This window comes from Medicago sativa, chromosome 1 (genome assembly GCF_051527215.1).
Source record: "Medicago sativa cultivar Bolivia chromosome 1, Bolivia_mono, whole genome shotgun sequence".
Classification (NCBI taxonomy): Eukaryota; Viridiplantae; Streptophyta; class Magnoliopsida; order Fabales; family Fabaceae; genus Medicago; species Medicago sativa.
This window is the reverse complement of record NC_140749.1, coordinates 93291726-93305543: the sequence shown is the minus strand read 5'-3', so window position 1 is coordinate 93305543 and position 13818 is coordinate 93291726. Positions and strand designations below refer to the sequence as shown.

Below are 13818 nucleotides of genomic sequence, written 5' to 3'. Positions count from 1 at the left end.
GTACATAGTTATATGACATGTAGAAAAAACTACATCAGCTGTTTACAACCTTGAGGACAAGGTTGATTTCAAAGAGGGTGGTAATGTTATGAGCAAAGCCCAAAAGAAGTCCACATCAGGCCCAATTGCAGAAGGCACATCCAACATTCAGGACTTAGGCAAAAGAGTGGTGAACAAGCCAAAGAAATGGGATGACTTCATTCCCATTTAGTGACTCACAGTTTTGGATAATTCTAGAAGATAGGATTGGACAGCTAGCACTATTTACACGTCACTATTGTATTCTGTTAGAATTGTTTGTTAGCAAGGATCCTATAGCTTATATAGCCTTGTATTCATGAACTGAGTTTTTATCAATGAAATAAATCCATTCCTTATATCTTACTTTCTTAGGAGGGTACTCTCTGTCCTTATAATTCAGAGAGAGTTTTTATTATAACAAACAACCTCTCAACACCCCCAAGGTAGTGTAAACATTGAATTGCATATCATGAGGAGAACTAAGGGTTTGATACAACTCCTTCTCTAAATCGAGAGAAACAATGATCTTTGTAGCCCTACAATGATCATACATCAACCAATTAATAGTATCACTCACAAATGTTCCTGGTAGTCTACGGATTTTATTGTATGGGAGGTCTTCGATCTTTCTCCAATAATCGGTACCTAGGGTATGAATGTTAACTTCATTTTTGTTATTACTGTCAAAAATAACAGCAATAATCTTATAATTATGAGTGAAACGATCATACACTAAGTAAAGATTGGAGTCCCTGGAGTTTCCAAAGGAGGCAATATCTTATATTTTCTGGTTACACAAAAGAGCTAAAGAGTGACTAACCCTAAAACAGAGCATTCCGTCACAAGTAGTAACTTTATTAGAATTTGCTGAAATAATCGGAGGGTACCAGAGCTGCATCGCATGGATAGTTGACACGGAACTTAAAACAGAAGAGATAGGGAAATATAGAAGTAACTTGGGCGATGAATTCAAACCAATAAAATTGAGGTGGTGGCCGTCGAGGTTGGAGGTTGACAAGTGAAGGTGCTTCCTGGCGAAATTGGAATCTTCGGAGATAAGAGAGTTCCATGACTTACAGACACAACAAAGTTGAAGGAGAAATTTCACGGGGAGCCTGCACAAGATTACTATCACGAGATCGAACGGAAGATGCGGCGGCGAAGTTAGGGTTTCCTCCGTCATATCAAACTCCAAACGACGGCTGAGATTGGTGAAATTATGTTTTCTTCAAACCTATTTTTTCTTTTATAGTTATCAAAAGGTATTTAGTTTCTTTAGCTAGAGGTCTAGGTTAGTTATCAAAAGGTATTTAGTTTTTTTAGCTAGAGGTCTAGGTTTTTTTACTTAACTAAATTTTTATTTTTATGCGAATCTAGCATCTCTGGGCTCAAACATCGAGTCATAAGGTTTCGTTTTGTTACTCTTTTGCTTCAACTTTTTATTTTTATATTTTTTTTTTATAAGCAATTTTATTTATTTAGAAGGCTAAATTATACAAATTTTAAAAAGATGGTCTATAGTTATCAAATTGGTGTTTAGTCATTGCATCCAGTTTTTAGTCCATCTATATTAAAAAAAAGATATAGTTTTAGTTCCTATTTAAATATTGAAAACATATAGTTTTGTATTTTGAAACCGTTTGTTCGTGTTTTTGGAGAGGAAGCCTCTGAGTATTCATTTTGATTCATTGTTGAAACTTCACTAGGATTCAGTGAAACTCTCCGGACAAAATCACACACACTAATTCTTCCTACAACTTCCCACGGTTTCTGATAAAATCTGGCAAGAAAACCATCAGGCCCCTGAGCCTTGCAAGGATTCATAAGAAATAAAGCTCTTTAAACTTCAACATCAACTATATATGAGCATCCAACTTACTCCTCAATGTCTCCTCCAATATAGGATAAGTGAAAGCTGACAAAATCAACTCCATATGATTTATCTCAAGGGAAAATAAATCCTTGTAAAATTATTTACCATATCATGAAGCTCATAACATTATCTATCCAATTACCATTACCATCTCTAAGCATAAAAATATTATTTTTCCTTCTCCGATTAAAAGTTTTAAGATGACAATACCTCGTATTGCCATCGCCATCAACAAATGACTTAGCTTGAGATCTTTGGAACCACATAAGCTCTTCTTTCTTCAAAATATCGCTAAGTTATCCTTGAAATTTTCTTTCCATCTTTCTCAAACCTCCCAACATTACGACCATTTTGGAAACTCACTTGAATACCATTCAATCTAGCCATAATCTCTTTTTTCTTCAATTTTATTTGATCAAAACTACTAAACCCCCACCTCTTGACTTCTTCCTGCACTCTTTTTTCCTGACCTCTTGACAAAATATCTATATTTGATCCCACATTGCAACAACTTTTAATTGATGACTGATACCATAGTAACGTAATTTTTTTTTGTTATTATGCGGCGTTTAGATTAGAATCATGATTTTTGTATATTATCATAATGTGACCTGATCTATTAGCCTATTATGTGAACTTGAACTAACATGAACTTGTACTAGCACAAGACAGTGCTTCTTTTTTAAGGGGAAGCACAAGACAGTGCTGATCATGAGTAGATTTATTTGCTGGAATTTTCATTGTTTTGGATCGTCTGCAAGTGTGGACATATTTTAGGGCACAGTGACGCGGTAATTTATAAATACTCAAGTGGTTGGATATATAACCCAATTGGTTTGAGCTAATGGTTAAGAAGTTAATGGTCAATATCGGTTCAGACCCATACAAATGAGTAAATATAAATTTAAAAACTAACTACGAACATTTGACATAAAGGTTTATAAATATTTATTATCCTCAACTCACTCCGGTATCTTTTAACTAAAACACAACCATAAGGTCTTCCATAAGATACAAAAAAAAAAAAAAAAAAACTAAACCATGCACAATAATACTCCCTCTTGTCCTTTCAAACAAGTGTCTTTCACTTTTAATTAGTGTACCATAAATTTTCTTAATTGATCTCCCAAATTTTCATTCCTTTATTTTGAGGGTAAAAACCATAAAAATTCATCCTTTATTAAAAAATTCTAATCTTTTTAAGAGAAATTTCAATAATGTACTAAATATGTTTGCAAAAACCCACTAAAAAATTTGAAAGGTATACATGAGCTGACTTAAAAACAACACAAGAAATGTTGCATGAAAATATTTGAAGGACCATTGTTTGAAGAAATTTTTTAGAAGGATTAAAAAAGAAACTTGATATATTTATAAGGACCAAAAATTTATTTAACCCTACTTTGTATAAAAACAATATGTCATAACAAATTGTTAAAAGCTTATAGTAACAACAACCCTTAAAAAAAAGTTTATAAAAAAGAAATAGTTCAAAATTTGATGTTTTATCCCTAAACATACTCAAGATTCTCAACGTAAAACATTATCTCAGTTGTGCAATAATATTACTATTGAACACTAATTAAATTTATTCTCGGTTGACTAAAAAAACTTATTATCTTATCTAAGCTTCTGATTTTGCAGTTATGTTTCAAGAAACCCAAACTTCCAAATTCCTCTCCGACAATATGCATTTTCTACACACACAAACACAACTTTCTTCGGTGGATGATAAAATAAACACATACATCTTAATCATAGTGGATTCTATTGGTTACCCTAATCCATAAGAAGGCAATTAGTGAGAGCTATTTTTGGTATATCACACGTCTTAACAGTCTAAACCTTGTATCTGAACTCTTTAAAGCATGCAGATTTCCTCAAGTCATCTACTGCTTCTATGACATGATCTAGCTTTGCCACCATCTCCACAAGCATAGAAGTGAAAGAAGCAAAAGGTTGTACATACATATGAAAACTCAATGCTATTGGTTTCTTCTGAAGTTTGATCAAGATTTTTTGTATAGAGCAAGAACAGGAACTGGTACTCCTTAAATCTTAATTGTTGAAAACATGAAGGCATATATTAACAAATTATAACATAAGAAGGAGAATATTTTTATACCAGCTCATCATTGCAAAGATCCTAGCAAAAAAATAATTCATTGATATATGCCAGCACCTATGTTTAATAATCTATCACAGGTTACAAAACTGTATGCAAAAGTGATCAATCCTTTTGAAAAATGTTCTGGTAAGGTAAAACTGTTTTGTAAAGTTAGTCACACATCATATGTAAATGAGACAGCCAATAAAATCAGCAAGGTTATAGACAAATAAGAGCATCTCCAATGGGGGGTCCTTACTTAACAAGGACCACTCCCCGTTAAGGACCCTCCATTGGAGGAAGAAAAATCGAGTCCCCGTTAAGGAACGGGCAACTATATAAGGACCCTCTCTCTCTTGAGTAACTAACGGGTTCCACGTTTAAAAAAGTAATAAAATGTGTACTACTTGGTCCCACTTGCATAAAGAAGTAATAAAATGTGTACTACTTGGTCCCACTTGCATAAAGAAGTAATAAAATGTGTACTAATTATTTTTGTTTAATATGTAAAGATAGTGGAACATATTTAAGTACTTTTCATTGGAGTCCTTATTAGTGTATTACCATTGGAGTCATTGAGTCCTTAATAGGTACTTTTATTAAAAAATTATAAATAAGTGATGTGTCACATGGGGTCCATTTAAGGAGCCCTTGTTAGGGAACTACCATTGTGAATGCTGACAAAACTAGTAGAGCAATAATATCTTAACCTAGAAACAAAAGCTGCAAGCTGAGTAAACACTGCAGCAGAAAGCAGAATCCAACCAATGTTAATTATAGAGTAAATAATAAGAGAAATTTATAATCTATGGAGGAAGATTTGAATGATTGTTAACTATATAAAATGTAATTCAAGTTGACAAAAATCCAACAACACTAACTAACAAATAATGAAATAAATGAAAATAACACAGCAATTTCAAGCAGAATATTGCATAGATCAATAATTGACAATACGCTAGCTCAAGTCACATTGTTTGATAAATCAATAATTGACAATAACCAATGAAGTCTCCAACTCAAGTTACATAGTACATCATATACCTCCTAACTTTAAAATAAAGGTGATATCAAACTCTCAATGTAGATTTTTGATGTTATGAACTTATTGATATTTTGAATTTGAGGAATCTTAGAAGTGTTATTTACAAAATCGTAAATAAGCAAACTCTTTTTTAGCCCCTCCTCTTGAAGAAACTCCAACATCACTTGGTCATCGTCCTTCGAAATATATAATTCATTGCTTTGGTGATAAAAACCACGTTCCTTATGAGGAATGCTCATCAATTTAATCCAAGATTGGTCATTTCCATATTCGTTCATTATCCAGACATCGAAAAATTTGTGACCATGAGGATGAGATAGAATACACAAACAATCACTCACCACCCCCAAGGTATTGAGACCTTTAAATTGCATATCATGAACAGAATTCCAAAGCGTTTGATATGACTCCTTCTCTAAATCAAAAGAAACAATGACCTCTGTAGCACTATGAGGTTCATTCATCAACCAATTAACAGTGTCACTCACAAATATTCCTGGTCGACTAAGCTTGTCATCGTATGGGAGGTCCTGGATCTTTGTCCAATAATCAGTACCTAGCGTATGAATATTAACTTCAACTTCCGTTTTGTTATTACCGTTGAAAATAAGAGCAATAATCTTATAATTATGAGTGAAACGATCATACACTAAGGTAAGGGTATATAATTTTTCTCAAGAGTTGTCAAAGGAGGCAACATCTTAAATTTTCTGATGGAGGGGTTACACAAGAGAGCTAATTAAAGAGTAATTAACCCTAAAACATAGCATGCCATCACAAGTCGTAACACAATCAAATTTCCATGCATCAATCTGAGGGCACCAAAGCTGCGTTGCAGGTGTAGTTAAGATGAAGCTGAAAATAGACAAGATAGGGTAATCAAGTAGAAGTAATTCATGCGAGGAGTTCTTACTCAGTATATTGAGGTGGTGGCGGTCGTGGTTGTATCTTGACAAGTGAAGGTGTTTCCTGGCGAAATTGGAATCCTCAGAGATAAGAGAATTCCATGACTTGCAAACACAACGGAGTTGATTGAGGTGTTTCACGGGGAGCAGACACAGTAATTCTGCCACCAGATCGAGCGGAAGGGGCGACATGTGATGAGAATTGCTGGGAGGCAGCGGTGCTAGGGTTCCAGTTGAGGTCGTCATATGTCAAACTCCAGTTGAGATCGATTGTTACTTTTTGCCTCACCTATTTTTCTTTTATAATAAAAATATAGGTCTTGACATATTTAATCTTCATATATAACTCTGCGCAGCCAGGGTCTATTTTCTCAAGAAATCGGAAGATTAATATAAAAAATATAGGTCTAGATTTTTCACTAAAGATTCAGTTTTTTTAATAAACTAATTTTTTTTTTTTTGTGCGAATGAGATATCCTTACTTGTAACTTGTAAGTGCACGGACTAATAATTGAGATGGGAAGGTTTAGTTTTGTTACTCTTTTGTTTCAAAGTTTTATACTTTTTAAAATTTTAAAAGGGTTATTCTATAGTTATCATATTTATTTTTAGTCCTTGTATCCAGTTTTTAGGCCATCTAAATTAAAAAAATATATATAGCTTTAGGTCGAATGTTTGGACTGAAATTTAAACCCCGACACCTCTATTTGTATATGTGAGTTTTTTTTTTTTGTTACAAGGCTAAACAGAAAAGGAAACAAAAAGCACAAAAACTATTCTCTAGAAAAAATAAAGGGGAAAAACAAAAGGCACAAAAACTAGTCCCTAGAAAAGTATGTATCTTTACGAAGCTCCGAAGATCTTTTGGTTGAGAGACATGAAGGAGGAGGTCTCTGCCGGAAGAAGATCCAAGTTTAGCCATAAAATATGCATATTGGTTCCCCTTTCAAAGGGTCTGGAAAATTGTAGCATTACTTTGCTCGATTAAATCCTTGATGTCTTAAATCAAAAAACCATACACATGGAACATCATGTTGGGGCCTTTAACGAGGTTGATACACCGTAAAGAATCTGACTAACAAAATAACTTTGTGGTATCCATCTCTTTGGACAACATCAAGCCTTTGTAAATAGTGAATAACTCATCCTGATGAATGTCAGGGAAATGTTGAATATAGGCAAAGAAACTTGATAAATATAAAAACCTATAGACACTGCCTTAACGTTATGGATGATGATGGATTGATTGTTGGTATTTCAATTGATAAATCTATGATTTGACGTGCCATTCAATTTTGAAGGGAAGCAAACTGCTAAATATTCAACTATACTCTGAATGTTGGAGGAAATACGGTTGATGGGTCAATTTATATTGTTCAAACACATAAGATTTCAGTGGCACCAAACCCACCAAATAGGAGCAGCAAAGATGGCAGGATATGAACCGGTGGTGCCAACCTTGAGCCAATCATGCTCGTTCATGTTGGAGAAGAAGACAGGGCGGTTAAAACATACATGATTCCAAATGATTTTAGAGAAATTACAGTCTCACACACAATGAAGAAAGGTTTCCTCTTGGAGACAGCAGCGCAGTTTATTAAGTTGCATATATATTTGTATGGACAAATCAAATATTTAAGCCAAAATATATACATTAGAAATTATTTTTCTTTTTTGTGAGCAAGAGTGTTAATTTTTCAAATTTCATCCTTACTGCTAAAGAGTAAGCATACACTCTCTTGTGCAATTGTTATTTGGACACGAGGAGAGATCGATTATCATCACAATAGGTTTTTATATTGAAGCCACATCCTAGAGAAACTACACAAGTAAAAAAAAATTGTGGTGGCCGGGGTTTGAACCTCGGACCTTGCTTATTTTATGCATTATCCATACTAACTGAGCTAAGCTCACGAGAACCTATACAAGTAAAATTAACACAACATTTTCACTCAAAACTTTAAAACAATGGATATACGGATCCTCTTGCTTATATGGTTCAATATCCACTTTTTTGACACACAACAATTGTGTCCTAGTAATTGTTCATAGGATTCCTTAAAAGCATTGGCAACAACTTTGACAATGTTGGGGAAACTTGAATTATCAACAACTTCATCTGGTTCAAAATAAATGTCACTTTAGCATAAAAAAAATTGTTTTAAAATAAATATTCCCTCTGGTCACATTTATAAGCAAATTTCTACTTTTTATATTCATTCAATAAATGATGTATATGGTCTACAATATAGACCACATACATCATTTATTGAATGAACCTAAAAAGTCAAAATTTGTTTATAATAGTGACCGGAGGGAGTATCATTTACTCTTTTCATATTAATTCTTTTTTCCAAATGTCTTTCTCTAATAATTACCTTGTATAAGTTTGCATTGATGATGTTGAGAAATACACCAATAGTGAATAAAGGTTAGTTTGGTATAAGTGTAACCAATTTTGCCAACCATGCACTTTACCGTATACTAATCTTATCATTTTGATATGGTTGACTAATCTTATTGCCAAAATTAAAAATAAAAAAGAAACTGATTCATTTTTGTTTTAAAAATTTGATTTAATTGTAAAAATAACCAATCAATGAAATCGTTTCCGAAAAGTAACAAAAAAGAAATTCAGTTCCGAAAATAAATAAAAAAAGATCCAATAATTTTTTTTAATTACAATAAGATCCAATAAAAAGTTACGTATTTTTTTTTTTCTTGAAGGTTAGTTACGTATAACGGTTACGCACGAATATTCATGCTGTTTTTTCTCAACAAAACTGATGCTATTTTCCTACCAGTTTCGCATAACAAACTCTCTCTATATATAAACATAAACCTTAAGCCATAAGAAAAAACACATTCACTTTCAGAAGTGTTTTATTTCAATTTTCTTTTCTAGGTTTTCGATAATCAAATCAAAATCCAACAATGTACAGGGTAGCAAAAGCATCCGAGTACCTGGTGATAACCGGAGCCGGAATCGAAGACATCAAACTTGCAAAGAAATCATGGATTTTCCCTGGTCAATCTTGCACCGTCTTCGACCTCTCACCGGTGAACTACACCTTCGAAGTTCAAGCCATGAGTGCTGAAAAACTGCCTTTCGTTCTTCCTGCGGTCTTCACAATCGGTCCTCGTGTTGACGATCACGAAAGCCTCCTCAAATACGCTAAACTGATTTCCCCTCATGATAAACTCTCGAACCACGTCAAGGAACTCGTTCAAGGAATCATTGAAGGTGAGACACGTGTCCTCGCTGCTTCGATGACCATGGAAGAGGTTTTCAAAGGAACAAAAGAGTTTAAACAAGAAGTATTCGAGAAAGTTCAACTCGAGTTGAATCAATTCGGGTTATTGATTTACAATGCGAATGTTAAGCAATTGGTGGATGTGCCTGGGCATGAATATTTCTCATATTTAGGGCAAAAGACGCAAATGGAAGCAGCGAATCAAGCTAGGGTTGATGTGGCAGAAGCTAAGATGAAAGGTGAAGTTGGTTCGAAATCTAGGGAAGGACAAACACTGCAGAATGCAGCAAAAATTGACGCAGAGACGAAAGTTATTGCGATGCAGAGGGCTGGAGAGAGTGACAAGGAGGGATTTAGAGTTAGGACTGAAGTGAAGGTTTTTGAGAATCAAAGAGAGGCTGAAGTGGCTGAGGCTAATTCTGAGTTGGCGAAGAAGAAAGCGGCTTGGACTAAGGCTGCTCAAGTGGCTGAAGTTGAGGCTGCTAAAGCTGTGGCTCTAAGGGAAGCTGAGTTGCAAGGTGAGGTTGAGAGGATGAATGCTTTGACTACTACTGAGAAGCTTAAAGCTGATTTACTTAGCAAAGCTAGTGTTCAATATGAAACCAAGGTTAGTTTAGTCCATGCAAATATAACTCCTTTCATTTATTTATTTATTATTATTATTATTATTCAAATTGTTTTACTAGCAACAAGATTAATACTTCAATATCTTTTGGTAGAAAATAAGTCACTGTAGTTAAAGTTTTTTGGCATACATGGATGAATGATTATTGTTTAATATTGCATGGACTATGGATGAATGATTTTCAATGTTTATTTTTTAAGTACTGGTTGGAATTCTGGATGGTGTAGGTACAAGAGGCTAACTGGGAATTATACAAGAAACAAAAAGAAGCAGAAGCAATTCTGTACGAGAAGAAGGCAGAGGCAGAAGCACAGAAAGCATTGGCAGATGCAACATTTTATGCGCGCAAGCAAGCGGCTGAAGCAGAGCTATACGCAAAGAAAAAAGAGGCAGAGGGGATCGTGACACTTGGAAATGCTCAAGGAGCGTATGTAAGTACACTTCTCAATGCACTTGGAAACGACTACACAGCTCTAAGGGATTACTTGATGATAAATGGTGGCATGTTTCAAGAGATGGCTAAGATTAATGCTGAGGCAGTACGTGGACTTGAACCTAAGATTAGTATTTGGACTAATGGAGGTGACAATGGAGGCAAAATAGTCGAAGGTTCTATGGGTATGAAAGAGGTTGCTGGTGTTTACAAGATGTTGCCACCTCTGTTTAAGACTGTCCATGAGCAAACAGGCATGTTGCCTCCTGCTTGGATGGGAACCTTATCCGACAAAAGCTCTTAATTAGGAGGATGCAAGTATTAGGTTTATAGTAGCACCTTGTTTTATTTTGGTAATTCAGAAGTAGTACTTCGATTCACTAGTTTTTTTCATGCTTGGTATTTTATAAATGGAAATTTTTTATGATATGATTTAACTTGCCATAAGTATGCTAATTTTTCATGCTTCGTACAAAAGTAATGTCAATTTGGTCACTGAGACTGTGGTATGGTTGCTAAGTTATCATTTTGATATTGTTGACTGATCTTATTGCCAAAATTATTGTTTAGTGTTGATTGCTTGCAACTTATTGCGACTATTGTTCGACTACATTTTATTCCATTGATGTTTCAAAATTAACAAATAAAGGTAGTTGTTGTGTCAGAGTTTTCATGTTCAGAATATTTACTAGCTAGTTCGTTGGATCCTTTTAGTATTGGATAATTAGGACTCAGATCTCAAAACTAAGACTTTAGAGCTATAATGTACGCAAAAATTTCTTGCCGGATACAGTACATATGCCTTATTCTTCCCTATGTAGAAGGCATAAAATAGGTAATGTAAACAGCATTCAACTAATTCAATGCATGCATGTATATATAACTTTGCTAATGGGATGATAGACATCTAGTAACAATTATTCTGCTCCATAAGAAGGCAAGTCATTATCAACTATATTGATTTTCGGTCTCTCACAAGTGACAACAATATTCTCATCATCATCACCATCTCTGAACTCTCTAAAGTGTGACATTCTTCCCAATTCTTCAACTTTATCCATAACATGATCTAGTTTTGCCACCATCTCCACTAGCATGGAAGTGAAAGCAGCAAAGGGTAGTGCTTCTGAGAACTCAAGGCTAGTGATGATAATTTTACTAAGTTGTGGCCTCAAAACCTTCTTCTGTCGTTGTCCTTCTTTTATTTGTTCTCGGGAGTGCTCTTTCGATTTACTTCCAATTACTGGGGAACAACAATCACTTTTAATACTTGATAATGAGAGTCTTGTTTCTTCATCAAGCCTGTTGTCATTATGTGCAGTTGCTTTAGTTGATGTTTTGGGGGTTATGGGGGTTCGACTTCGACTATTCCTTGAGCCTAGTAAAAGTTGTGGTTGCGATTTCAATGCATTGTCAAGGTCTTGTAAAACTTCATTGAGATTGTTTGAGAGTGTTTGAAGGGAAAACTGATGCTTTTTCCTTATGCTGTTGGCCATTACCCTTAGAACTTTTGATACTTCTTGTGCAAGTCTGATGCAAGAATCTTTGTATAGATCACGGATTGACCTTGGTGTCTTCAACAACAATGGGTTAAATAGTACGTAAGTTAAAGGTACAATATCAAATATCAAATAAGAGAGTTATATTTTATACTAAAGGTTATTCCAATAATTATGAAGATGCTAGCCAATAAAATAATGTAGACTATTGCATTTCGTGTTTACTTTATAGACAAAATGACCCTGACAATCATTATAAGCCTGCATATAGATCTTAATCAATGATTTCTTTATTAAGTTATAGTCATCCATGTACTATCAATAACATGACAGATAATCTAGGATAGCAATGAACCTTATCGATAGCTGATTTAGTACCTGAATTTCTGACTGCAAACATCCATGTAGTGCTACGACAGTGTAACTAAAATGGCGGAGAGAAGCTCCTACTTTTGCATATTGCTGCCATGGGATTCTCTGGCAGCATCTTGAGTATCTTGGCTCCCAACTTGCTTGCAATGCCTGTTTAATTCAACACTGTAAGATCTTCTGTTGCAAAGAACAAATTTCTGATATACTATTTTAAAAAATAGAAGGGAAACTCCTAGTGTACTTTACTTGACAAAAAAAGGGGCATGGACTTACCAGTGTTTCATCCTTAGCTTTAGAATCTAAAACGGCCTCGTAGCACTTGTAAATGGGATCCTCTGATGAATCATCTTCATTTGTTTGTTTTTTAGAATCAGAAAAATATTCCACAACAGTAGCTGCATCATTATTTTCACCATCACTTATATAGATTGAGACAATAGAACTATAGTAACTTTTTCATCTTTAATTAGTACAAATACTCTTCAGCTTCTTGTTTCACAAACATAAGCAATATTCTATAATGAAGTGGTGACCTGGCACATTACCTTCTACAGAGTTGGCTAAGCCTTCAAGTTTGGATATGGTGGATTTATGAAGGTCTTCCCCTGACCAATTTGGAAATACAAATAGACTCATAACAAGACAAAGACCAACGCCGATGCATATAGTAGAGATACGATCTTTTGCCATCTTCAAGACATTATCAACACGGTAACTCGATACAATTATCAAATTAAAGGTCAAGAGAAATACCATAACACCATAGTCATAATTCTTCTTGATATAGGGAATGAATCTGACAAATGTAGCTGCAGCTCCTGCAAACAAACAGTGAAACAATGGTTAAGAAAAATATTTAGGAAGCTCCAGCCACAAATTAAGCTTCTCTTAAAATTTCAACAAACAAATGTAAGTACTATTACTAAAGCAAGAGTCAATTTTCTTCCATGATGTAATAAATGCTTACCTAAAAGAAAAACAGCGGCTCCAATGAAAATCGCTCGAAATATTTGATCAGGGTCATCTGCAAGATACTCAATAAAAAACGCCAACAATCCTGCTAACGAAGTTCCCAATCCTCTGTTTAGTCCTTTGGATAAAGTCCCTCCTGCAATCATAACTGATCCTTAATACCTATGAGATTGTGATATAAACACATAATAATAACAAAATAATGATGATGATGATGATGTCACTAAGAATGAGAATAGCCTGTTTACCTACAGTGAACTCCATGACCACAACCACAGTCATGACAGCCCACATAGCATTTGATCCTATCCCTTTGAACAATGGCTCCATTAGATACAACAAAGATACAAGTGCTAAAGCAAGACCAACTTTCAGAGAATGGAGTATCCTTCTTGGATCATCTTTGCCAACTTTCCAAATTTCCCTCCTCACCAAACCTGGAAATCTTTTCACTTTATCAGCTAAACTGTAAATGAATTTCCAATGACTTGAGCATTTCTTAGTATTGTTGGTTTCAGCCATTGAAACTTCCATGCCTAAAGTGAGGTAGTCATTAAAAGATCCAGTTATTATATAGAGGCCATGTTAGCCTCACACAAGGAGACAAAAGGAATATAAAAAACATTAGGGACCATTTGTTTATTTTTCATTTGGTAGTGGATACTACATTGTATAATAATTATATAACAGATGAAGATAGTTCCATGATATC

At 34.5% G+C, this 13818-nt stretch overlaps 2 protein-coding genes and 2 pseudogenes across 2 annotated transcripts; 1 reads left to right on the top strand and 3 right to left on the bottom strand.

Moving 5' to 3' along the window:
• Positions 1–433: 433 nt before the first annotated feature.
• On the bottom strand, positions 434–1204 carry LOC146959299 (F-box/kelch-repeat protein At3g23880-like; annotated as a pseudogene).
• A 3850-nt stretch (positions 1205–5054) lies between these two features.
• Positions 5055–6197, bottom strand: LOC146959298 (F-box/kelch-repeat protein At3g23880-like; annotated as a pseudogene).
• A 2488-nt stretch (positions 6198–8685) lies between these two features.
• LOC146959297 (flotillin-like protein 1) lies at positions 8686–10699 on the top strand. Its single transcript, XM_085740862.1, has 2 exons — positions 8686–9812; positions 10058–10699. Exons 1-2 carry the CDS (start codon positions 8886–8888, stop codon positions 10565–10567), a joined length of 1437 nt encoding a protein of 478 aa, XP_085596988.1. The 5' UTR covers positions 8686–8885; the 3' UTR covers positions 10568–10699.
• Positions 10700–11029: 330 nt separating this feature from the next.
• Positions 11030–13808, bottom strand: LOC146959296 (aluminum-activated malate transporter 12-like). The gene is made up of 6 exons (XM_085740858.1): positions 13355–13808; positions 13102–13242; positions 12680–12952; positions 12408–12529; positions 12141–12284; positions 11030–11837 (listed from the first exon to the last, which is right to left on the bottom strand). The coding sequence occupies exons 1-6, from the start codon at positions 13638–13640 to the stop codon at positions 11181–11183; spliced, it is 1623 nt and encodes a 540-aa protein (XP_085596984.1). The 5' UTR covers positions 13641–13808; the 3' UTR covers positions 11030–11180.
• Between the last annotated feature and the right edge of the window lie 10 nt (positions 13809–13818).